Here is a 25,537-nt window from a genome sequence, read left to right as displayed (position 1 = left end):
CGAAAGCTCTTATTTAATTATTTACATTGTTGGTTTGAGTGGAACTGGGAACCAGCTTCATTCTTGACTAAAAGAGCTGGAAAATTCCTTCTGATATCCCACATTTCTGTCGTAGCAGGTCGATCAGCAGAACGTCGAGCTTCTACATCAACACCTTGGGTCAATGCAGATCACACCAGCAAACACAGGAACTGGACTGGTTTCACTGGGAAGTGCAGCTACAGATGCATTTGGAACGGCAACACTCTCCCCTTTCTGTTGCTTGTGCACGTACCTGAGCTCGGCTTGATCCCGTGGGTCACAGGAAGCACGAAGCATGTTTTCAGGGATGAAAGCTGAACACGGTGGGAGTTTCAGGTCCAAGCTAATGTGACACGATGTCCTGCTTCATCATACAAGAACTCCTGGAATGCAGAAGTGAACATTTCAGATTAATGACAGACTGAAGACGGTCCAAGCCACATTTTCCCTCATCCGTCAACAGACAAACACTTTTTTAGTCGACCATCGGACCACATTGGTGTGTTGATGTCTGGCTCACATCTTTGGAGAGGACGCATGCGAGTGAGTTGTCCCAGTGGAATTTCAGAAGCTGCGTCCCAGGCCACCCTGTTGCAACCGTGCGGTGGTGATCCATTACCAGCAGTTTACATCCTGCTCCGTCCACAACGTTATTAAATGTCCCGGCCCGTCCCGCTGTCACGGAGACAAAACCACGGAGAGACAACATATTTACATCAGCCACAGAGTCAGAAGGTAAATCCATCGTACTTCCCCCTGGGAGATGTCTTCCCATCCAAATGAGGGCCCACGGGGACCATGAGGACGCCTCAAGTAGACACCAAGTAGACACCATGTCCTCCTGCATCTCATTCAGTGTGGACAGTTTTAATCCCCTCACAGTCTCTCCTCAGTGTTGGAGCAACTCCCATCAGGATGTTGGCCATGCTGTCCTACCTGTAGGACACAGAGGAGGAGGACAATGTTTGCGCTCAGAGCTGTCCAACTCATTACTCTTGACATACATCTCTGTCTCTGTCTCTGTCTCTGTCTCTGTCTCTGCCTCTGTCTCTGTATCTGTATCTGTATCTGTATCTGTATCTGCATCTGCCTCTGTCTCTGCATCTGCCTCTGTCTCCGTCTCCGTCTCCGTCTCCGCCTCCGCCTCCGCCTCTGCCTCTGCCTCTGTATCTGTATCTGTACGTGTCTCTGCATCCGTCTCTGCCTCTGCCTCTGTATCTGTCTCTGCCTCTGCCTCTGTCTCTGTCTCTGTCTCTGTCTCTGTCTCTGTCTCTGTCTCTGTCTCTGCCTCTGTCTCTGTCTCTGCCTCTGCATCTGTCTCTGCCTCTGTATCTGTCTCTGCCTCTGCCTCTGCATCTGCATCTGTCTCTGCCTCTGCATCTGTCTCTGCCTCTGCCTCTGCCTCTGCCTCTGCCTCTGTATCTGTATCTGTATCTGTACGTGTCTCTGCATCCGTCTCTGCCTCTGCCTCTGCCTCTGTATCTGTCTCTGTCTCTGCCTCTGTATCTGTCTCTGCCTCTGCCTCTGTATCTGTCTCTGTCTATGTCTCTGTCTCTGCCTCTGTCTCTGTCTCTGCCTCTGCCTCTGCCTCTGCATCTGTCTCTGCCTCTGTATCTGTCTCTGCCTCTGCATCTGCATCTGTCTCTGCCTCTGCATCTGTCTCTGCCTCTGCATCTGTCTCTGCCTCTGTCTCTGTCTCTGCCTCTGTCTCCGTCTCCGCCTCTGTCTCTGCCTCTGCCTCTGTCTCTGTCTCTGTCTCTGTCTCTGTCTCTGTCACTGTCTCTTAGTAATGTTGCACTACCCTATGTTGCCCCATGGGGACAAACAAAGTTCCCTGAAGCTGACATCTAGTGTGAGCTTCAGTGAGGACTGAATGTGCACATGTTGCCTGAGCAGAGTCTGTTCCCCATTAGACACGTGCTTTAGGCTGGGTCATGAATGGAATGTGAAGAATGCGCCCCTTGCTTATGTAATGCTTTGTCAAGTCAGGCGGTAGCAGCAGTCTGTTCACCTTTGGGTGCTGATGGCAGGCGGCAGCAACAGGAGAGACCAGCTCATCATTTCTGATGTGAGCGGAGCTGAGAGAAGAGCTCCACTCATCTCCAGGATTAAATATCGCTGCATGCTAACGCTGGGTGGGGAGTGTGGACTGAACCCAATCACTGAAGGTTATCTCCCATCTGATCAAATGATTAGTGCCTTCCTGTTTTTCTTCCATGCCCCTTTGGGCATCCTGTGGGAATCCTGGCCATTCCTCCAGTCCGTGTCTCATCCATTCAGTGGGTAAATAACATTCCACGACACCAGAAGCTGTTTTGTCTTTGTAGCTGAAATAGTCTTCACCTCCACCAACCCAGGGTTGTTTTTAGCTTGTGTGTTTGAGTCGTCCCGACATGATGACATGAGAAATCCAGCCCATCAAAAGTCCTCACACGCCAAACTACAAAGAAATCTGGTGCTTTTAAAATACTCTACTGAATTCAAGAGGCTTTACTTGGGGAGAGTATAGATCTACTCAAGTGCTTGGTAAGGAACTCGTTAAAATAGACCGGCTGAAGTGGCCTTTGATGTTTGATATAAAAGCCGTGCTCGTCCACCAAAACTCTCAGTAATTATTGAAGTGAAATCATTGGCTTCTGTTGCCGTTGTTGCTCTTGTTTTACGCTTCTGTGTGATCATTTCAGTTCGCTGTCTAATCGAAACACCTTAATCGCCACGTCTGGTCAAAAGCCATTTGGGGGCAACGCCAGTCTGTGGCTCCGCCTCCCCGCCACAGCGAAGGACTTTTGAGGCCCGTGGCGTGCAGAATATCGTAGCAGTCTTGTCAGCCAGCACACAGCAAGCGAGCAGATGAGTGAGACGATTACAGATTTATCTTGTCTGACTTTACTCTACATACGCTTTAATTACTTTTCGCCACTTCACAGTGACTTTTATTTCCAGCAGCAGCCTCGTGATCGTCACATCTGCTGAGATTAAGCACCTTCATCAGCGCTGATGGAGGCTGAAAGTCCCATTGAGTTTGATTGCATTGGTGTTTCTTTTAAGATCTGCCCAATGTGTAATTTAATATGAAGGAATGCGGTCTTGGGGAACACTCGGGCATTGTTTTTTATTTTCGCGGCAGTCTTCCGTACGGCGAGCATTCCAAATTCAATCACAAGATTGTTTCCAAAACCACGCTGAGCCCAGAGGAGCAGAAACATGCAGGAAGATTTGAGAGGGGACCAAAAAAAAACTATCCAAACACCAGCTGCTGTTGACTCAAAGCTTTTAATTTAGCAGCACGTGACCTGTGAAATCCGTGTAAATCATCTGGACCTCAGTGGGGTCTGTAATTCTCCAGAAATCCAGAAATATATATTCTCTACATTTATAACCTGATGTTATTACAGGAGTAAGGAGGAACATAACATCAGATTCAACGATTAGCTTGTGATTCTTCAAAAAGCAGCAGCACACTCCTGTTTCGATGAATTTGTGGATGATTATCTTCGTCACAGCCAGATGTTGAGCCAGGATTCATCAGTCATTTAAAAGACCTCTAATAAAAACGGGCAGCCGAGGAGTCGCCCTCTAGTGGTATACCGATGAGGAGGTCACCACCTCAGCCACTCTTTGCTGGAAAGAGTACAGTTACCATAATCACCATGTAGTTGCCATGAAAACAGAAACCCCATAAATTTCTTCGCCTCTACGAACCAGCCCTGATCTGCCGCCGGCTCTAAATCACTTCGCTGGTGTCAGCAAGACTTGCGAGATGAAACAGCCAAAAAAGGCACAAAAACAAAAAAAGATTTACGAGAAGTTTTGACATTTATGGGAAGATTAGGTGCTGGTTGAAAACCCCGAACAACAAATGTTTCCTTGTGTGAAGCAGAAGCTTTAAAACGCTGGCCTGTCCAAACATGTGAAGCGGAGACTGCAGACGTTCCTCAGCATCAGCCCAGGTGAACATTCCCAACACATTTCTGTAACACAACGTTGGCTACGTGCGTGTGGGAGGATGTCCTCCACGCGTGGCCTCTGCAGGAGCCTGACAAATACCAGGAATGCCTCCGCCAGAACTGCAGCCGAGCCTGCGGGACGGGACAAAAGAGCAGAGACAGTGAGCGTGTGGGGTGAAACTGAGCGTGTGCAGATGGCAAGAGGCACGGAGGGGCCACAAAGGAGCTGACCATGTGAAAGGAAGGACATCTGATGGCTTGGACGCAGACCACGTGCGTCATGCAGCCAGGCCTTCCACCTGACAATTAACCACCCGTCACAGGTCGTTGCAGTTAACAACCGGGCTCTGAGCAGCCGCCATGATCTGATGTAAACACGCAACAATCCAGATGAAAGCCTTAGATGATGAAAGCCGGCGCTGCCAACAACCGGATCCGTGTGCCGTCACGAACCTTCTCTAAAATATCATTTCAGGGTCCCCTCCGAGCACGGTTGGAGCTAAAAAGGCAAGAAAACGCTGAGAATTGGTCCAAGTCGGAAGTTCTTGTTCACCATCTGCAGAAATGTGCTGGTGTCACAGGTCAAGTTCGGCTGCGGCTCCGCCTCTCCTCACGCCGACGCCGCTCGTCCGTCAACGTTCACAACAGCGTAATAAATAACGCTCACGGTAATCCAGGGATCCAGGTCGGACATAAACATTTACTCCACAAGATAACGTCAGTCGTTCCGGAGCTGTTGCCCACCTCCTAATGATTTAACAGTCCTTCTTCAGTGTGTCTGTAGGTCAGAGACGGGGGTGAAACCATGATTAGCCCCGTTCATCTGGGGCATAATGAGCAGCCTTATCATCAGAATTTACCACCCAATAAACCGCTGGAGCGCCCCAGATAAATATAGCAGCCCGCAGGGTGGATCTGGGGCCATGAGGTACAACACCCCGTCCCTGTGGTGCGTATTTTATAACGGGTGCGGGGGTACGGAGGCGCACGCTTGGCGCTGGTCTGCCCCTCCGTCCCAGACTGAGGGCTAAATCATGTGGGCACACACATCCAACCTGCCCCATCTGGGCCTGCTTATCACACACGTCTGTGGTGCCAAGACTTGCCGTCAATCACCGCTTTCAGCTACTTTTACAGCCAGAAATGTCTGAGCCCAGACGTGAAGGCGTGGAGGGGGTGAAGGGGGCGACTGGTGGTGGTGGTACTGGGCAGCGGGGGTCTTTAACTCGCAACTTGATACGCGTTGGCTTTGACAGGCGGAGAGATTTAGGTCACTAAACTAGAATAAGTGGGCTTCCACAGTATATGTTGTTTATCCAACGTAGGGGAGCGCATGAGTGCGTGCGCACGTGCGTGTTTCTCCGGGTGCCTGGAATGCATCCGAACAAACGGGCCATATTTCACCCACACGGTCCTTTGTGCTGCTGAATGCTGCACATTTAAGTCAGCAAAGACGGGCCGAGGTTGACAAACGCTGGGCCGAGGCCCCCCTGAACGGCCCCGTCTCTCCGTGGCGGAGGAGTTCCCCTCGCCACCGCCTCTGAGCGCCTCGCCGACACGCTCAGGTGACAACAATTCACATTCCTGTCGGATTAGACCGTCCTGCCCGGAGGTGCAACCCGCCAAACGCTCATTTCTCATCCAACGACCGCCGCTGAACCCAACACGATGCTGGGGGGGGGCAACAGTAACACCCCGAGAATGCTGCTGTTTTCATTAGAAGCACATTCCACCCTGATGAATGTTGCTGGGATGGTCCAGGCTGCCCTGGATTTACATTCATTTCTCATTTCTTCACTTCCCCCAGAGCCAATTAGAGCCCCATAACAGGATAATAAACAGAATAATCACAGATAAAAGCGCTCAAAGGGTCATTTTTCATTTACATTGAGTTTTAAAGCAGTGCAATATACTGGGAGAGGTACGGGGGACAAACCTCAGATGCAGAACCCCCCCTGGTCCCCCCTGCTCACGTTCAGATCGTCTTTATGCTGATGGTTGTAGACCGACTCTATGAAATGTGAAATATAGAATGAATTAAAGCTTCTTGTCACCACAGGTCTGTTCTCCACTTGATTCAGGGTCGATCACATGTTGGTCGATACTGAACCTTTTTTTTTTGCTTCCCGTGAAGGAAAACAGTCAAAACAGTTTTGAGGAAGCTGAGGGACAATTTATGACCCTGTATTATCTAATTAAAGACAAATTTCACAAACATGGTCAGAGGGGTTTTTCTTTCAACCTAAATTAGGTTCAAAGTGAGTGAATGCTTCCAAGACAGCCTGAGGAGGATGGAGAGAAGAGCAAGTGAGTGAAAACGAAGAAGTAGTAAGAAGACAGAAATAGTTGAGGGTGTGTAGGCCTGGTTCTGACCACCGGCATGCCTGAGGAACCAGCCTCGGTCCCACAGACCAGCAGAGTCGCTACAGCGCTCACAGGGCCACATGCACGTCCTGCTGGCCTCCCCCACCCTCGGCTATTCTGGTTCTTTACTTTACAGCCATGCAAATAAAGATGGAGGCCAAAAATAAAGCTTCAGGCCCAAACCTGAGCACTTACTTGGGTTTGTCTTTATGTTCTGCCCTCTGAGAAGAGCGGGAGCCATGACAAGAACATACTCACTCCTTCTTCTTTTGATCTTTCCCCTCAGAAATCACAGAGATGTTCCAGTCTGGCCTGACTGGTTCCACGCAGGACCAGTCTGAGTGGATGCTGAAGCAGCTCGTTGTGTCACAGCAATAAACAGACCATAAACGGCAGGTGAGGAACATGTTCTGCTGACAGAAGATGAAGATACAGCGTCTGATGCTTTCAGGGGAGATAAGTTAGATCTAGATGAAGGCGCTGCTGAGCATTCCAGCATTTAAAGTTCCTCCTGTTCCTGCTTTTCTGCTGTTTAATGGTTTAATGGTGGATTGGATCAGATTCCTTTTGATTTTACTTCCATCCTTCATCCATAGGATGATTTTATAGCTGTAAAAGTATTATTTTAACCCAATTTCTGTCCTTCCTGAGCTTGAGTTTGTTTCAGACACTGGAGCACATTTACGTTCTTTAAGATATAATCTGAGCTTTAGAGTTATTGTGTAATCTGTAATTACTGTCTAGGTCTTTCTCAGCCAGACATACTGTACCTGTGTGGTGGTGGTGGTGGGGGGCGTTCCTCTCCTTCGTATACGTGGAGGCAGACAGGATAATGTACCTGCAGCTGTGACAAAGAGCCCCGATAATCTCAGCCTTTGTTTATTCCCGTCTGAGCCACAAAGAGCTGCCGTTGCGTCTCGGTTGGTGCAGAATCGTAATTAAAATCTGCAAGTTTGCTCTGCAGATTCCGACATGCATCGGTTCGTTGTGTGTGTCTACAGAAGCACGTCTGTGTGCTCGCAGCCTCGCCGCATGAGCACGAGCGTCTGAATGTCAGTTCTCTGGGCGCCACCTTCTGGTTCTCCATGAACAAAGAGACTCGTGTTAGCAGCAGAAATGACTCAGTCACTGAAATAAATAAAATATCCAGCCTGGACTGGACGGTTTGCGTCTAAAGTTCATTTATGTTAGAATAAGTGGGACTTGGTGTTTCTTAAGTGGACGCCGAGTCTTGGTCAAAGTTCCAATAACCTGTGAATGAATAACAAAGTATTCCATCTTTTATTACGGAGTTTGTAGCGTCAGCGTTAACAGAGATGAGTTAGAATTGAAGGTTATTTAACTAGTGGCTCTTCTAGTATTTTATCTAATATGCAATATTTGAGGAATGTATTGTTTTGAAGGTGTTTGACATGACATCACGCTAAGATAATTCTTCAAAACCCTGAAAAAGACGTCTTGGACTTCCAGCTGCATCCGGCTACCGTTGGTGTGAAGAGAAGAGTCAGCACCAGTTGAACCAGTATGAGAGGTGTCCAAGGAGCAGAGAAACCTGATGACACCCAGGAACATCCTAAACACGGACCACGATGTTCAAATAGGTCAAGCATTGACTTATTCAGACACTAAATAAAGTGGAAATGAGGTTTAAATCAAACATTCCAGGAAAGTGAGTTCTGCTGCGTATCTATTGAGTCCCACTGATGAGTTCAGCCACCAGAGCACGTCACGTGCACGATTCTTTCATTATCTGTATTTATGGGGAGCAGTGGTTTCAGTGTAGTGGTGCAGCACCTTAGCGGGGGCAGTGTAGCACCTCTAGACGTGTTTCACTACTGTCCTGTTCAAGGTTAAAGACATTATTAACTAAAGAATTCTGCATTGATCAGTGGGTCAAACCCTCCCAGACGCATTCAGTGAGTTGAACCAGATTACTTTTGTTTATTTACCTGTAGTTTATTAGTACTAAAGTAAAGCTCTCAGTGTATTATGGGATGTTCTACTTTGGACTGAAACCCGACTGGATTGTGAGCGAAAGTGTTCTCTGAGCCTACGGCTGTTGAGCAGGGTTACAGGAGGTTTGTTTGAGAGTGTACACACGCACACACACACACTACCCCACCTCGAAATTCAAGTTACTGCAGCTTTAGGCTTTCGAACTCGGGACAAATCCAAAATTGTTGGTTGAAAAGAAAAGGGCCTTCAGCACATGCGGGCCGCTGAGCTTGGAAACGCCACGATACAGAATCTGCTGTTCCGTAAAAGTTGTATCTTTATGGTCCACTTACTCTCTATCTGAAAGCACAGCCTTCATCTCTTAGCACTTCCACTCCAACCATGAAGTAAAAACACGGTTCACACGGACAATGATCGACCTTCTCACCCTCAGCTCTGCCCTGTTTCACCGTGATTCACCTCCTATACATTGTTAGGAAACGGTCCTATTTATCTGCACAAAGCTTTGTTTGCTTTTATTTCTTGGGCCGTGTTATGAAGCTGGAGCTGATGTGGTCTGGGCAGATAAAACATCAGTGTTGACACTATCTGCTTATCTGCTGGCTTTGACCCAATGGGAGCAAGGCCATGGCTGGATGCACCTCCCTTATCAGCGTCTCTGCAGGGCCGACCCACAACCACGGGCGCACGTTTGTGTACTGCTACATGTAAAGGGTTCCGCTGGGGTTTTGGTTCCCGGTGCAGGTATGATGCAAGCTGTGGGCTCTGAGCAATGCAGCATCCACAGAGCAGAAAAGAAACCGCACTTGTTTTCCCAACTACATTTAGCCTGTTATAGGATAAGAATTTGCCAAAAATGGAGTTGAGATAGTTGGCAAATATTTCACAGAGTCAGAGATGCGTCCAACTCTAGTCAGCAAATGAACAAAATGATTTGAATCCTTCCATAAATGTGAAGAACATGGCCTGATCAAGGGAGGGAAACCTTGTTGTTTTAGCCTTTGGGGCTCTTTAAGATGATTCTATGAAACCCAACCATAAATCAATATCTCTACCCTCTCTTATCTGCATTTTTGAACCCAAATAAACCCCTATTTTACTCTTAATTTTGAATCCAATGAGGTTCCATTTGGAAACGTCTTGGATTTGCAGGCTTCAAGAATCCAGCCAAAGAAGAGAATCAAGGAATTTATTCTGGGCGATACCTCAGCCTTTGAAAACTGCCTCTTTAGGGATCCGCATTTGTGCTCGAGACCATGTGACTTGTAACATTTGAACCTAACCCGGCAAGCACGACAGGTCCAAGGTTGCTGTGATCATTCACGTGTTAAGTGACTTTTTATATCCCGTCACAAACGTTCTGTTGAAGCTCACTGCAGGAGAACATCGGGGAGAGGACTGAATAACAGGTCTGTCTACATTTTCAAACTTTTCTTTGAAAATAAATGTTAAATGATGCAGTAAATGATTTAAGTGTTGTGTCTGACTTATCTAAATAAAAAATAAAAAAAACTTTCTGAAATTCCATATAAAGATTCAGTTGAAAGATTGTTATCGTTTACTGCTCTCACAGCATTTACCTAAAGGATTACAGTCGCTTTACATTAGTGTGCACAGCATGTTTAACCTTTGCTCGGTAAGTACGTGTTTCCTTGTGATAGCATGTTAAAGCAACAGAAAAAAATGTTAGTCTTAATAAAGCTGCCAGTTATGCTATTTCATGTCAGTCAATGGCATGTAAAGCAACTGTAAAAGGTCAATGACTAGGAAACATTAAAAACTTTTCTTTTGTACTACCATATATAATAGATTATATGAGTTAGAAACAACAGAAGACAGCACTCCAGAATACCCTGCACAGTATCATGTATAACAAGTCAAGCCAAATCTAAAGACAGATCAGTCTTTTTCTCTAATGGACATACACTGGAGCTTTGAAGCAACATTCTATGTATTCTTTGGCGAGATTCAAACAGCTTGACTCCTTAACATAACGCATGTGCATTGCACGTTGTTACTGCGCGGCTGACAAAATGTAATACTCCATTGCGTATTTAATACAGCCAGCCCGGAACCATCGTTGTGGTTCCTGACTCTACACGGTATATTTTGAAGGGTACACCAGCGCGCTGTCAGTCCCCAGCCACCCCTGTCAACACATCCTTACAGTCCTGCCCTGTATCCTCCTTCTATCCTCTGGTTTGGGTTTATGTCGACAGGTCGTGTTGATCCACCACTTGTTGGGATATTTTAGAAGTGAGTAATTCAGTTAATTTTGTTAATCCTACCTTACCAACGGTACTAACGTTGTTTTGAGGGTTAGCTTGTGGCTAGCATCAGGGCAGTGTCATTGGCAGTTAAATAACATTTATGGGAGATTCATTATGGAATTAATCCTAATCTTCATATTGTCAGACCGTATTTTAATGCTTTCAGGCTTTCGGAGTTGCCAAGACGGCTTCTCTGTCGCATATATGCTAAAAAGTCATCGTAAACACTTCCTCGGACAATGTCACCAAACAGTCATATTTAGCGTTTATTATTGAACAGTTTTCCTCTGAATAAAAGTTAAAAATGAGATGTTTAGGCAAATACTTAGTTGGACAATCTGTCACTCATCAGTCACATTTGGCTTTTGTTATTGAACAGTTTTCCTCTAAATAAAAGTTAAAAATGAGATGTTTGAGTTCAGGTCGTTGCAACTGCAAACAGCCTCCAGCGCTTCTGTTCAAGAGTTTTTCTTCAAAAAGCTTAATTCAATACCAATTAAAAAGGGTTTTTATATCCTCCCAGCTCTGTAATTTTAAAGTTTCACAGTCACAATTACTCACAGTCTGTCATCCCTTTATTCATATATTAAATTGGCATGAGATGTTATTTAAAATGATGTTATAATTTCAACACATAATGTCATGATTCCTTTAAAAAGAACCGATCCCAGTTGGTCAAACATGTTTCTGCCTTATCTCTTAGACATTTTGATTGGCCTTAAGTCTTTAAAAGATATGCACATAGAGACCAGCCTGGGAAGTGAGAGGCATTATTTTATATATTAAGGAAAAGTGTCCGCGCCTCAGCATAACATTTTGTTTGATCAATCAGATTCCCGGAGTTTACACGGTTGATCATGTCTGTCTGTCCTGTGCAGGGCTGCAGGATGTCCCAGACAGACAGCCGGATGCTGGTTCTTGGAGCCCTGGCCGGAGTGGCTGGCGTCAGTTTGGCTGCTGTTTGTTACCGTGGCTTTAGATCACGGCGGAGAAGCTCGTGGGCGGGCTTTGGCACCAGTAATGGCCAGGGGACAAGCCTCATGTTAGTTGATGGTCCAGGGCTACAGACGGGTCAGGCAGAGGTGCTGGAGCGCCTTGAGGCCCTGATCCGATGCGTGTCTGAACTGAAGGAGGAGATGAAGTTGTTGAAGGATGCTCTGCCAACTCTGCAGGGCCATGTTAGAGATGAGCGACGAGGGCACGAGCGAGGCAGTCCCCTTCACAGGACCACGCCAACACGCAGGAAAAGGGCACCAGCAGCCCTCGGTGGGGCCAGAGGTGGGGGTGGCACTTCAGAGGAAGCGGAGAGTGAAGGAGGGTAAGCACCTGGAAACTCCGTCACTGTCAGATTCAACCCAAATTCTGTATTTTTACCAAAAGCAGTACACATTTTTACAGCAATTGTTAGAAAACAAGGAAAAACGGAACTTCTGGTTCACATTAAATGTGTTTGACCTCCAAGTCTTTAATGTGACAGTGATAATTAATGTGCTGGCTTTTACATTTCTGCAGCTGTGTTATTGTTAAGAGCAGAAGCGTGTGTTAAATAACTTATAGAATCTAGTAAATACATGTTGACTTCCGTAGTGAAGCTGATTTCCAACAGGGGGCGTCATTTAAGCACGAACCGGCCCGTCATCAAACCCTGCAGGGACGCTGCTGATACCAAATATTCACTCTAAAAGTGGATAAAAAGGCAGTTCGCAGTCATCGCCCAAGACAATTCTTGGTTTCAGAAGGTTCAACTGGACCTGTTTTAGTTTTTTTATTAACCTCTTGGGCCAAGAATTCAACAGAAATGTCGAATCCCGTCAGTGGGTTTTGGTTCACTCCTCAACAAGTTAACTGGAGCTAAAAAGAGCCATCAATCATTTTATCTTCCAAACTTTCAGAGGCCTCATTTAAAAGTGTCTTGTAGGAACTTGTATTTCCTTGAACGGTTCCTGAGGAGGTTCTTCCCATCACGTCACTGAAGCTCAAGGACATTACCTTTACTGGCTGGTTTCAGTTCCCCCCAAAATACCATTAAGGACACCAGATACCTGTTTATTTAAGCTCCTTCAAACAGGAGCTTCATTCAGTGAAGATCAACACTCAGAAGGTTTGAAAAGGGGTAAAAGAAGCTTAAATTGTGATGGAAATGTGCTGTCCATGTCTCACCCATGTCCTTGACAGTGGGGTTGCTGGTCAGAAGCATCATGATGAATTGATTTGGACACACACTGGGGCCTGGTGGGTGTCCTCCTGACATGACCTACACACTTATGTTTGCCTGTTACTGCCTGTCCTCATCAGAAATCGGTGTCTCCTGTCAAACCGTGCCAGCTTCATCTCTCCCCTTAAACTGGAGGAATCATGTCCCCAGCACCATATCGGTCCTGGGAGGGTCCGTGAATCAGCGATAGTGACCTGAACAAAGGCGGATGTGAACCCATTTCCAACAGCCTTTGGAGCCATTGAGCATAAATAACTGGCCTCTGTGCAGTGCAGCTGTTGTTGTAGAGCACTTTCATTGCTACTGTCACCACAGCTACACATGCCCTGCAGGTCCCAGTGCCCAGTCATGTTGGCATGACAACTGGTTTGTTTTGAATGGTGTAACCTCAGTGACTGCTCCTGCCCAGCTGTACTCAGAGACGCCCTCATTTCCCACAGTGCGTGTCCGAAATGCTCGATCAGCTCCAGGGAGTGCTCAGCCTTAAAGATTAATGATACGCTCTATAGAAATCTCCCGCGTCAACAGGACCAGCACACAAAGGGAAACTTTACAAGCTGTAGAAGATTTGATTCAGGCATGAATCCAATTTGAGGCTGTGACCTGGTAAATGTGCTGCTCTTCGTCATTACTGTAGAGTCCTGATACGCCAGCGAGCCAAAACATGTGATTATGACCTCTGACATGCAGAGTTTCCTCCAGAAAACCTGATTCGGTGTCTGATTCCAGCGGTCAAACAAGGGATTAACACCTAGAATTCTGCACAATATTCGCATAAATCTGAGAAAATGTACCTCACACATGAAAACAAAGACACTCTCAGCTTTATGATTCATGATGCCTGTAGCGAGGGAGGAAGGACTAGTGAATGAATTAGTGTGTCAAATGATGAATGAATTAGGGAATGAATGAATGAATGACAAAAGACCAGTACAGTCACTTCCTCACAAGGGTTCTGAGCCAGTTCTGGTTGCTTGGAGGCACTGCCCTCTAATATGTTGTTGAAACAGGGAACAAAGGAAGACCGCAACAGTCGAAGTGAGCAGGAATGCACAAATCTCCTGTTTTTTTAAGCTGTGATGTGTTGGCCAATAAATGGTTTAGGCTTTGCCTGCAGGTCCTTTGGTTTACTCAAGAGTTATTGTAGAATGTGGGCTTGTCAGAAGGCTTTGCACGCTATCTGAGAGATGACAGCATTAAAACAGTCGCAGCTTATGGTTAAGACACGGCGAGGTCAGCGCTCTGTCACACTTGTTACGGTCCTTGAATGTGGCATCGCTGACACCCCCCCCCCCCACACCCCCCACGCGTCACCAACTTTTGAATTTCCAAGACGATCCATCTTGTCCTGTCTACATGTTTCATAAGTGTGTGCCGCTTTTAAAGGAACCCAGAGCTGCCAGATTAGTCAACAAGTTGAAGGCTGGTTCCGTGCCAATTGGCAGGCGTCTTTTGGTGAGAACCAACAACCACGTAATGACAGCCCTGCTGTTGACGCTGGCAGGCAGCTTGTGATGTCTGTGAGCTATAGACAGCTAGCACGTCTGAAATCACACACTCCTCCCCACTCGCTGCAACGACTGAGCGGCCTCGCCGACAAGCTGGAATTCTGCTCTCAGACGCTCTTATTGCTAAATAAATAACAGTAAAACACTCACGGGTCCTTTGTTTGTCGATCTAATCTTATGGCATTCATATTTCATTTAATTATTGACTAATAATTAGCATTATGTTGCGCTTCTGGCATCCTGCTGCAAAGGATGATGGGATATATTGCTTGCCTCCCCTCCTCCTCTCCTCTCCTCTTCTCTGCTCTCCCCTCCTCTCCTATCCTCTCCCCCCTCCCCTCCTCCTCTCCTCTCCTCTCCTCCTCTCCTCTCCTCTCCTCCCCTCCTCTTCTCTGCTCTCCCCTCCTCTCCTATCCTCTCCCCCCTCCCCTCCTCTCCTCTCCTCCCCTCCTCTTCTCTGCTCTCCCCTCCTCTCCTATCCTCCCCCCCCTCCTCTCCTCTTCTCTCCTCCCCTCCTCTTCTCTGCTCTCCCCTCCTTTCCTATCTCCCCCCCTCTCCTCTCCTATCCTCTCCCCCCCCCCCTTCCTCCTCCTCTCCTCCATTGTGTATCATGTTTAATAGATCAGAAACCCTCTTTGGCCACAGTGTTTCCTGTCTGCACCAGGAACTGTGAGATGAAGTGAACCTGTCAACCTGAAGCTGCTTTCTTTCACTTTCACGTTTTTGTGCTTTCAGGTATATCACAGCTTTGACAGACTCTGAGGAAGAAGAGCTTAGTGATTCCGACCAAGATGACCAGCACCAGCCAGGAGATGAGCTCTACATCCTCCTCCGGAGAATTGACCGTTTGCATCAAGGCACCGACTCGGACAAACGGGAAAGCCTCCACATTCTTTTGGAGCAGAGAGAGCAGGTGCGTAAACCCTGACACTTCTTTTATTTTGGTAATCTTGGGGACCAAATACTCACGTGTCATTGTATTTTCATGCTTTCACTTCAGTTTGGGCAGAACTCGGCGTTTCTTTGGCGGCTAATGCGAGCTTACAGCGATGTTCACGACATCAGCTCCACGCTGGAGGAGAAGAAGACCCACGCAGAAAGAGGTAGTCGTTCGTGTTAACCGTTGTCTCAGTTACAAACCTGAGATCTAACTAGCAATGAGAAATAAGTCACGTAAGTAAATACAATTTGATTAACTGTGAATGAAAGAATTGGGTAAAATATTGTTGAATTGTGATTTTAACGATTGAACGTCCAGAGAGATTTGGCGGTGCCTAGTGGTGAGGATGTGTATTGCACCTGTCTTCAGTAGGTCTTTAAGCTGTGGAGGAGAACCATTGAAGCAGTCATGGAGAGAACTTGTTTTTAGTTATATGAACAAGTTAAAGACAAATTACAAAGTGATTTAAATAACTGTTCAGGCTGGAAGGTTTAATAGTAATATTTCTTTGTGTTTGTCTGTTAGGAAAGCAGATCGGTGAGGAAGCAGTGAGCCTGAACCCAAGCTGTGCCGAAAGCCATCAGTGGTAGGTTCACATCTCTTTCCTCCTCATGACTTTTGCATTGTTAAAGCTGTCTGACTCGGGTCTTTAGAGTGATCAGGGCAGACATAACCCGTTCTGTCTGAAGGTGCCAACACACACAGGCCACCATTCTATAAAAGAGGCGCATGAAGAGCTGACGGAGCAGCATTTTTGAGTGAGAGAACAGCTGGTAGCAGCAGCTGGAATACGTCAAAGGCAAGCTCAGCACATGTAAAGTCCAAAAGAACTTCTCACACAGTCCACACAGCCACGTCAGGTGTGAGATTCCCAAAAATCCTCCACAGGAGGGACAAAATGGGCCTCTGCTGCGGAGGGTTCGAACCAGATGCAGCATCTTACAGATCCAGCCTCCCATCGCGTTTCCTTAATCTGCCTGCTGGCAGCCTTAGCATTAGCTCACGCACGCACGCACATACCACAGTGTTAGCGATATCAAGCGCAATATAAGGCGGTGTTTGTTTTGTTCATTAAGACCAACGGCTTTAAATCAGCTTAATGGCTAATCCTGTATCCGCTAATGGAATTTGCAAGGTTCTTACAGCACGAAGCAACACTTTCTTAATTTGAACGGACAGGGAAAAGTAGGTAAATCTGCCTTGTGAGGAGGGGAGGAGGCAGTGACTGGGGTCGGTGCCAGGTAGTGTTGCAAGGAAGTTTATGTCTGAGGTAATTGTTTACATAGTGCAGCCATGTCGTGAGAACACTTGTCACCTGTTTTCCTCAATACCATCCGGCTTGTCGCATTCTGACAGATGTTTTTTGGATCCCTGTCAGTTCACTTTCTGCACTGCCAATGAAAACACTGAATTATTGACTGGGCCAAAAGTAAATGCACAGTTTGTTTCTGCACAATTATCCTCTGCAACCAGGTTGTTGTTTCCATGAGTGTAAACTCTCATTTGTGAACATTAGGACGTTTTACGCAGTGCTCTGATGTAAAGAAGACTCTGTGACAGGGTGACCTGGGGCCTCCAAGCCAAACCTGTCCTGTTGTGTCTGTTGCTTGTAGGACAAGTCACAGATACCGTGTTGGTGAATACAATGTGTCTCTGTGATGCACACGGCTCCAGGGCCCAGATCCTGACAGGACACCTGAGTTCAGCCTGATTAGGAATCCACTGACAAGCAAAGCTCTTCCTACTTCCTACTAGAGCATCTAGAGCACTTTATGTGTCGCCATTTCTGATGATCCAGATTTGGATTATTCAACATGACGCAGCAGATTTGACCGTGTTGACGTGCAGCTGCAGCAGCAGCAGGTTAGGAGCCGCTTGTGAACCTCAGGTTAGGAGCCGCTTGTGAACCTCAGGTTAGGAGCCGCTTGTGAACCTTAGCTCGGCTGTGTGAGGAGACCACGGCCGTGTAATAGTCGTCCCTTCACAAGAGAGCCCACCTACTTTGGCCTGTGCACGAGCCTGCGGTGTCTTGACTAATGGTTCTTCATTCTACAACATCTAGCTAGAGTAATGTTTAACCACTGGGCTGCTTTGAGTGCGTGCGCCATGCGGGAGCGGGCTGCTGCGTGGCCACCGAGGGGGGCGTTCGATACGGGAGTGGGAACGTGCTTCTGCTGAACGCCACTGGCCCTTTTGTGACACACCTACTTTTAATCTCTCCAGGCTGAGATGTGGTTGCATTCTTGTCTTGTGTGTTCAATGATCCCACTGTGTGAGTTTAGTCCGTGTTAAATCCCCGACTGTTGGGCCTCAGCGATGGTACAAAGGGCCGCGGATTATGCAGGGAGCCTGTGGTAGTGCCAGCCGGGTGGGGGGGCAGCGGGCTGGGTTTGAACCCTACAAAGGCATCTTTAATTTCAATCATGTGCCTCTGCTTGTTGCTGCCGTTACTGGTGTCTTCACGGTCGCTTTGTGCTCGCATTTCTGTCGATACCATGGCAACGCTTGTCCAGATCTCACATCAGTACAGGGGAGAAAACAAGTCTGGAACATTTACGGCCTCGTTAAAGTAATCTGAGTGTTTTGGGGGCTCTAGAAGGTGCTGGCCTGGAGCCCCTGTTTGCTGGTTTATGGTCTGTTTGTCTTTGCAGCCGCCGCACTTCACTCCTCCTCAATTTCATATTCCTTCCCCTCGTAGATAGAATTTCATCTCACAAAAAAGCAAAACAGTGAACCGCAGCATGTTCTCCCCTCAGGCAGGACACACCTCTGTACACCTTTACACGCCAAAACCATATTCGCACCTGCCTCTTCGCAGAACTGGCCTCCGCGCAGGCCAGGTGCAGTTTCACACACTGACAACACAATAGACATTGCGTAACATCCAAAACACACTTCACCTCCTGCTGGAAGCTAAATATGTCTGTGTTTGTGTGTGTGTGTGTGTGTGTGTGTGTGTGTGTGTGTGTGTGTGTGTGTGTGTGTCCTGAACAGCTCTGCTGGTACACATGCTCTTCTGTAATCACTGGTGAACTGGTGTTAAATATGGACCCAGGAAGGTAGGAGGGCTTTGCCAGCCACAGGTGATATGGAAATATTTGTGGGAGCCTGGATGTTGAGCAACCTGCCCCAGAGCCCTCACCTGAGCACCGCTCAGGGGGGTGGGGTCGACTCAGGTGTGTCTCTTCTTCTAACCACCAGGAAGATTAATCACATCTTGTTTATATTGAGCTGAACTGAACCAGTGAGTTGATGGTTTTGTTGGCAAAGGAAGGAAGAAATATCGCCTCCATTTAGCTGCCTCCGTTTATTTTATACCGACTTGTTCAATTTAATCAGATGCAATAACCTGAATTTGAAGAAATATTTAAATTCGTCTCGTCTCGTCTCCTCCCGCTTTATCTGGAACCGGGTCGCAGGGGCAGCAGCCTCAGCAGAGGTGTCCAGATACCTGAAATGCTCCACCTGAGGCAGGAACTCTCCACCAACCTGGAGAAGGCAAACTACCCCTTCATCCCAGCTGCATCCCAGGACATGCTGGAGGTCCTGGTTTGAGGAGGCCAACAGCACAACATCATCTGCAAAAAGCAAGGATGAAATCCTGTGGTTCCCAAACCGGACTCCCTCCGGCCCCTGGCTATGCCTAGAAGTTCTGTCCATAAATATTATCAACACAGCCGGTGACAAAGGGCCGCCCTGCCAGAGTCCAACACGCACAGGAACCAGGTCTGACTTGCTGCCAGCACAGTGAACCAAGCTCCTGCTCCGGTGGTACGGAGACGGCCATTAACAGGGGGCCTTGGACCCCGCGCCCCCCACAGAATACCCCCAGGGACACGGTCCAGATCAACAAAACACATGTTGACCGGTTGGGCAAACTCCCATGAACCCTCAAGCACCCTGCGGAGGGAATAGAGTTGGTCCAGTGTCCAGGACGAAAACCACCTTGTTGCTCCTGAATCTGGGGTTCCACTCCCGGATTCTCCTATCCAGTACTCTGGCGTAAACCTTCCCAGGGAGGCTGAGGAGCGTGATACCCCTAGAGTTGGAACACACCCTCCGGTCCCCCGGTACCACCACCCTGGTCCAGCGGGCGCTGCTTCTAACGTGATGCCAGGACATCCCTACAGCATCTAGAGACTTGAGGTAGTCGGGGCCGATCCCATCCACCTTTACATCCTACCACCAAGGAGCTTGCTAACTACCTCGGTGACTTTGGCTTGAAGGCGGAGGAAGACCTCGGTGGAAGACGTGACCGCGGAGCTCCTCAGAATATTCTTTCCACCGTCCGACAATATCCCCAGTTGAGGTCCGAAGGTTCCCCCCCGCCCTGTAGAGAGTGTTGGCAGAGCATTGCTTCCCCCTCCTAGTGCGCCGGACACTTTGCCAGAATCTTTTGGAGGCTTTCTCCATTTGCTTCCGCAAAGTTCCGAGTTTTTTCCTCCCGGACAGCCCGACCTGCAGCCTGCTTGGCCTGCCAGTAGATGTTTAAACATTTCTATTTTATCACCATGTACAAAGTTCCCAACCTTGTAACAAATAAATCAAAATCAGCCCCTGTTCCCTTTATAGAGGACTAACGGGGGTGATCCTGTCGGCCCTCCGTGTACCCACCCTCATCAGTGTATCCCATCATCCTTTGCCTGGGTAGACGTGGCGCTATTATTAGGGAATAAGATGGCAGCACTACATTTCTACCCCCACCCCCAACAGGAGCCACTGCTGGCTCCAAATAAACAGATGTGATAAAACGCATCGTGTTTCCAGAGAATGTGGCGGCTGGTTCTTCAAACCTTAACGGAGCTTTTGATCAGCGCTCCCTCCCCAAACGCACAGGCACCGGTCCAACCTGTGATCCCACAGCTCCAGCCGCTCCTTGTTGTCCCCCCACCTGTCCATTCAGCCTGGACTGTCCATGAATTAGCCAGTGGGCCGATAGAGCAAAGCAGATGATCTCAGGTCAGTCAGGTGGAGCCTTGCTGGGGTTTCCTGGTTCTTAGTGAACCAGCAAAAGGCTGAGTGCCTGCAGCTTTGTCTCTACCGTCCTGCTCTGGTCAAACACTCAGCCTTCAGAGGTCAGGGGTCGCTGCTCAGGGAGTGAGCAGCCTTCAGAGGTCAGGGGTCGCTGCTCAGGGAGTGAGCAGCCTTCAGAGGTCAGAGGTCACTGCTCAGAGAGTGAGCAGCCCTCAGAGGTCACTGCTCAGGGAGTGAGCAGCCTTCAGAGGTCAGAGGTCACGGCTCAGGGAGTGAGCAGCCTTCAGAGGTCAGAGGTCACTGCTCAGGGAGTGAGCAGCCCTCAGAGGTCAGGGGTCACTGCTCAGGGAGTGAGCAGCCCTCAGAGGTCACTGCTCAGGGAGTGAGCAGCCTTCAGAGGTCAGAGGTCACGGCTCAGGGAGTGAGCAGCCTTCAGAGGTCAGAGGTCACTGCTCAGGGAGTGAGCAGCCCTCAGAGGTCAGGGGTCACTGCTCAGGGAGTGAGCAGCCTTCAGAGGTCAGAGGTCACTGCTCAGGGAGTGAGCAGCCCTCAGAGGTCAGGGGTCACTGCTCAGGGAGTGAGCAGCCCTCAGAGGTCACTGCTCAGGGAGTGAGCAGCCTTCAGAGGTCAGAGGTCACGGCTCAGGGAGTGAGCAGCCTTCAGAGGTCAGAGGTCACTGCTCAGGGAGTGAGCAGCCCTCAGAGGTCAGGGGTCACTGCTCAGGGAGTGAGCAGCCTTCAGAGGTCAGAGGTCACTGCTCAGGGAGTGAGCAGCCCTCAGAGGTCAGGGGTCACTGCTCAGGGAGTGAGCAGCCTCAGAGATCACTGCTCAGGGAGTGAGCAGCCTTCAGAGGTCAGAGGTCACTGCTCAGAGAGTGAGCAGCCTTCAGAGGTCACTGCTCAGGGAGTGAGCAGCCTTCAGAGGTCAGAGGTCACTGCTCAGAGAGTGAGCAGCCTTCAGAGGTCACTGCTCAGGGAGTGAGCAGCCTTCAGAGGTCAGAGGTCACTGCTCAGAGAGTGAGCAGCCTTCAGAGGTCACTGCTCAGGGAGTGAGCAGCCTTCAGAGGTCACTGCTCAGGGAGTGAGCAGCCTTCAGAGGTCAGAGGTCACTGCTCAGGGAGTGAGCAGCCTTCAGAGGTCAGAGGTCACTGCTCAGGGAGTGAGCAGCCTTCAGAGGTCACTGCTCAGGGAGTGAGCAGCCTCAGAGGTCAGAGGTCACTGCTCAGATTTGTGGATCCTGTCAGCTGTCACTCACACCTCCGGATCAGCTGATCTGATCCAGATCTGATCCAGGCAGATTCGACGTTATTAACGTGGTGTGTTCCTCCCGCAGGTTTGCCATCATGTGTGGAATCATGACGGACTACGATACCATGCAGAACAAAATCAAGAACGGATACATCTTTAAGGTGACGGGGGCCAAAGGTCCTGCTCCCTTCCTGACCTTTAGCTGGATTCATTTACTCCTACGGTTGGTGGACGTGTCTGGTGGCGTCTCAGTCACAGATCTCCAGCGGTCAGTTGCATCGGTGGAGGTGTAGAACAGCACGTAGCTTTTATCTTCTGTCTGTCAGCGGAGACGGAAGGAGATAGAGTCCCTGAGATGGTGGATATGGAATAACCAGCCGGGGGGGGGGGGGGCAGCGCTGAACAGCTGTCTGATGAAAATCACCTGTGTCCGTCTGTCTGTCCTCGCAGGATCACCTGGACAAAGCCATCGAGCTGAAACCTCAGGACCCCCTGTCCTACTACATGCTGGGCCGCTGGTGCTACGCTGTAGGTGACCCCCAACACCCTGCACACACACACACACACACACACACACACACACACACACACACACACACACTCACACTCACACTCACACACACACACACCATCAGCCCGTTATAACAATGACTGCTGAGGCTGAAATCTTGTTATGACCTCCCTTCAGTCCCCGCCCTGTCTTGTCCGGTCCCGTCCTGTCCCGTCCCGTCCTATCCTATCCCGTAATGTCCCGACCCGTCCTGTCCTGTCCCATCCTGTCTTGTCCTGTCCTGTCCCATCTCGTCCCGTCATATCCCATCGCGTCCTGTCTCATCCCATCCCATCCCGTCTTGTCCTGTCCTGTCCCGTCTCGTCCCATCCCGTCCTGTCCCATCCCGTCCTGTGCGGACCCGTCCCGTCCCATCCCGTCCTGTCCCATCCCGACGCCGTCCTGTCCCGACCCGTCCTGTCCCATCCCATCCCATCCTGTTCCTAACTGTCCTGTCCCGACCCGTCTTGTCCCGTCCCGTCCTGTCCCATCCCGTCCCATCCCATCCTGTCCCATCCCGTCATGTCCCGTCCTGTCCTATCCCGTCCCACCCCATCATGATGGGGGTCCTGACATGTCCTGTCCCGTCCTGTCCTATCCCATCCCGTCCTGTCCCGTCATGTCCTGTCCCGTCCTGTCCTATCCCGTCCTGCCCTGTCCCGTCCTGTCTCGTCCCATCCCGTCCTGTCCTGTCCCATCTCGTCCCGTCCTGTCCCATGCCATCTTGTCCTGTTCCGTCCCATCCCCTACTGTCCTGTCCCGACCCGTCCTGTCCCATCCCATTCCGTCTTGTCCCGTCCCATCCTGTCCCTTCCCATCTTGTCCTGTCCCGTCCCATCTTGTCCTGTCCCATCCCGTCCCATCCCTTCCTGTCCCATCCCGTCATGTCCTGTCCCGTCCCATCCCGTCCTGCCCTGCCATGTCCCGTCCTGTCCCGTCCTTCACTTTATGAAGCACTAAAGGAAGTTAAGAGCTGTTTTTGTGCTGTTTGTTTGTCACTACTGACGACTGTTTCTGAACAACGGCCTCGTCCTTTGTCCATCATGGTGTCAAACGTTGAACAGTCTGTCCTTTCATGTCTCCCATAATTCTGGGTTCAAGCTTCCCAGCTGCCTGAAAAGAAGGAAAACTTTAACCACACAGAAAACCGCTGATTAAATTCTCCCCCCAGTCAGCTCAGTGTGGAAGTGACACCCGATAGTGGTTTTCACGGTGTGTCTGCGGGGCCTCGGCGTCCAACAGTAATCTTGTGTTTGTGCTTGTCCGTCGGAGCGGTTTGAAAGCTCCTGCGATGACGCCAGAGTAATGTTACACCTGCAATTAGACCGTGGGGCGGTGAATGGTGCGGGGCAGCAACATTGGCCTCTGCACACCTTTAGCATCTGGTGGGAGACGTGTCTGGAGAAAACCATCGGTCCTGGACGCTCCTCTGATCATAAACACCCCCCCCCCCAGAGTGGACCCCATACTTGGGTCCACCCGCAGCTTCTTGCTCCTACTGCGGCCCACTAACAGGTCCGGTCTGGTTGCTGGTGGGTGCCTTCGCAGGTGTCGCAGTTATCCTGGATCGAGAGGAAAGTCGCTGCCACGTTGTTCGGAGAGCCGCCGACTGCCACCGTTGAAGACGCGCTGAAGAACTTCCTGAAGGTGCAGAGCCGATCCACTCGTTAAGAATATCAATGCTCGCGGTCATTTTTGGCGCTCCGTCGCTGCAGTCAGGAGACGGGAGGTCGAATATGTATCAGATCGACTCGGTCACGAGGAGAGATCCGCCGCCCGCCAACGCTAATAGGAGCCTTTTTCTCGTCACAGGTGGAGGAGATCCAACCAGGATATTCCAAACTGAATTATGTGTTTCTAGCTAAGGTCAGATTCCCCAAAGGATTGCAGCATTTAAACTGCTTTGCTGTTCACGCGGCTCCGCCCTCTACTAAACACACCTGATAACTGCATGTGTGCGCTACAATCAGCTCACAGACGGGACACAGGTAACCCCCGTCCTGAACACAGACTTGTCTCTTGTGGGTTGCCAGTGTTTTAAAGAGCTGGGGCAGAGCCAGAGAGCCCGGCAGATGTGTGAGGCTGCTAGTTCCATGAGCGCCGTGTCCAAAGAGGTGAACACATCCGTCCTTATCAACGGGGCTCCGTCCGGGTCACTTCCTGTTGCAGGTGGGACTAAATCCCTGTCTTTTTCCCCCCAGGATGAAGAAGCACAGAAGGAGCTGGCAGCTCTGTGTCCAGCTTTGGGACTGTAAGAAAAAGGAGGAAATGAAACGTAGCGGCGTTTGGAGAGGAAGGTGCTTAAATCCACTGTGCGAGTGGAGAACGGAACGGATGATTGTGGATCAGTAGCTTCTAATTTATTTGTCTAAATTACAATTTTGAATGGGATCAAACCTTTTACAGCCCGTTTTAACGGGACAGATTTCTCTGTTTTTACCTCGAAGGCGCCTGTGTGTCAATCTGGAGAACGACCACCGTCCGGGTGATGAGGAAGAGGCCTTCCTCTTCCTCCCTGTGGCTCTGGTTGTGTGGCACCGCTCCGTGGTGGAGGTACATCCCATAATAACCCGGTTTGGTTGCACAGTGGACACTTTCTTTTGGAGTTTGGGCCTTGGTCCGTTGAACACTACATGGGAACGTTGTGAAGCTGCTTTAACTGCAGTCAGATCGTGTCACACAAACAACTTCCTGTTTTATGTTTAAACCTTTTTTAACGATTTCCTGGAGCAGTTGCTGTCCATGTCGCTCTGCTCCCAGTTATACTGGTCTTGAATGGTTTTAAAAGTAATTTATTGAGGTTTCTGTTTTTATTGTTGTCAACGTGAAGCTCTACCTGCTATTTCAAGATGGTAGTAGGGGATTAACTACTGTATATTATCCACTACAGCTTTGGTACCAGACACTGGCTTATCTAAATAAGTTGGCTGGAGATGTTGAAAACCACCTTAATTGTTAAAAAGAGAAATGTTGCAAAAGTTCAGTGACTTCCTGTTAATGGGAGGGACCTTCGGCTGCATTCCTTCCTGCTTTGATGGATTTTAGACCTGGATGATAAAAGAAAACCTCTTTGCTCTTTGAATATCCGCTGAACATCAAAGGGATCAACAAAGGCCCACGAAGAGGAAGACGCTTCTCCTCTGGACCCAACGGCTTCCTCGCTCCTGGCTGGTTGGTGGGACTTGAACCTATTTGGTGGTTCTTCCACACTCTGAATGTATTTGGGTTGTTTCTCTTCTGATCTTCCTGAACGTCGATAGACTCCCTATTCCACCAATAAATGAGCCCAGTCTTGATTCAAGCCTGTTGCCACTCAGCTCCATTGTTGTGTATTCATTATCTTTCTGGCTCTTTCTTGGCTTTTTGTTTGGAATATTGAGTGATCCAGATTCCAAATCAACAGAAGAAGGAAGCAGCAAGTTGCCGCACGACTGACGGCGGCGCTGCTGGAGAGTTGAAAGCAGTCTGTGCTCGGGCGTTTGGGAGTTTGTAACAGATCCGAATCGGGCCAACTTCCCTCCGGTCTCGTCATGCTTTGTTTTCAC

The 25,537-nt window shown here is 49.1% G+C and overlaps 1 protein-coding gene and 2 long non-coding RNA genes across 11 annotated transcripts; 2 read left to right on the top strand and 1 right to left on the bottom strand.

Moving 5' to 3' along the window:
- Positions 1–2,616: 2,616 nt before the first annotated feature.
- LOC115249687 (uncharacterized) lies at positions 2,617–7,984 on the top strand. Of its 2 annotated transcripts, none has more exons than XR_003888369.1 (3): positions 2,617–2,875; positions 6,619–6,728; positions 7,803–7,984. It is a non-coding gene; the product is annotated as an uncharacterized lncRNA (long non-coding RNA). The 2 variants fall into 2 exon arrangements; XR_003888368.1 differs by having other exon boundaries at positions 7,736–7,984.
- LOC115249686 (uncharacterized) lies at positions 3,282–7,442 on the bottom strand. 3 transcript variants are annotated; one of them, XR_003888367.1, is made up of 7 exons: positions 7,103–7,429; positions 6,528–6,742; positions 5,905–5,979; positions 4,422–4,746; positions 4,200–4,333; positions 3,724–4,100; positions 3,282–3,642 (listed from the first exon to the last, which is right to left on the bottom strand). It is a non-coding gene; the product is annotated as an uncharacterized lncRNA (long non-coding RNA). The 3 variants fall into 3 exon arrangements; XR_003888366.1 differs by having other exon boundaries at positions 3,282–4,100; positions 4,422–4,467; positions 4,713–4,746; positions 5,905–6,742; positions 7,103–7,442; XR_003888365.1 differs by having other exon boundaries at positions 3,282–4,100; positions 7,103–7,437.
- Positions 7,985–9,547: 1,563 nt separating the features above from the next.
- On the top strand, positions 9,548–25,308 carry rmdn2 (regulator of microtubule dynamics 2). Of its 6 annotated transcripts, XM_029835240.1 has the most exons (12): positions 9,548–9,697; positions 11,437–11,876; positions 15,017–15,194; positions 15,282–15,384; positions 15,747–15,807; positions 21,528–21,603; positions 21,893–21,970; positions 23,541–23,639; positions 23,805–23,858; positions 24,026–24,106; positions 24,194–24,289; positions 24,440–25,308. In XM_029835240.1, exons 2-11 carry the CDS (start codon positions 11,446–11,448, stop codon positions 24,245–24,247), a joined length of 1,215 nt encoding a protein of 404 aa, XP_029691100.1. In that variant the 5' UTR covers positions 9,548–9,697; positions 11,437–11,445; the 3' UTR covers positions 24,248–24,289; positions 24,440–25,308. The 6 variants fall into 6 exon arrangements, 5 of the variants coding, with proteins under 5 accessions (XP_029691100.1, XP_011617938.1, XP_029691101.1 ...); XM_011619636.2 differs by having other exon boundaries at positions 24,194–25,308; XM_011619635.2 differs by lacking the exon at positions 9,548–9,697 and adding an exon at positions 10,390–10,544 and having other exon boundaries at positions 24,194–25,308.
- The last annotated feature ends 229 nt before the right edge of the window (positions 25,309–25,537 follow it).

The sequence above is a fragment of the Takifugu rubripes genome, chromosome 4 (genome assembly GCF_901000725.2).
Source record: "Takifugu rubripes chromosome 4, fTakRub1.2, whole genome shotgun sequence".
Taxonomy (NCBI): Eukaryota; Metazoa; Chordata; class Actinopteri; order Tetraodontiformes; family Tetraodontidae; genus Takifugu; species Takifugu rubripes.
This window is presented reverse-complemented; position numbering and strand designations above follow the sequence as displayed.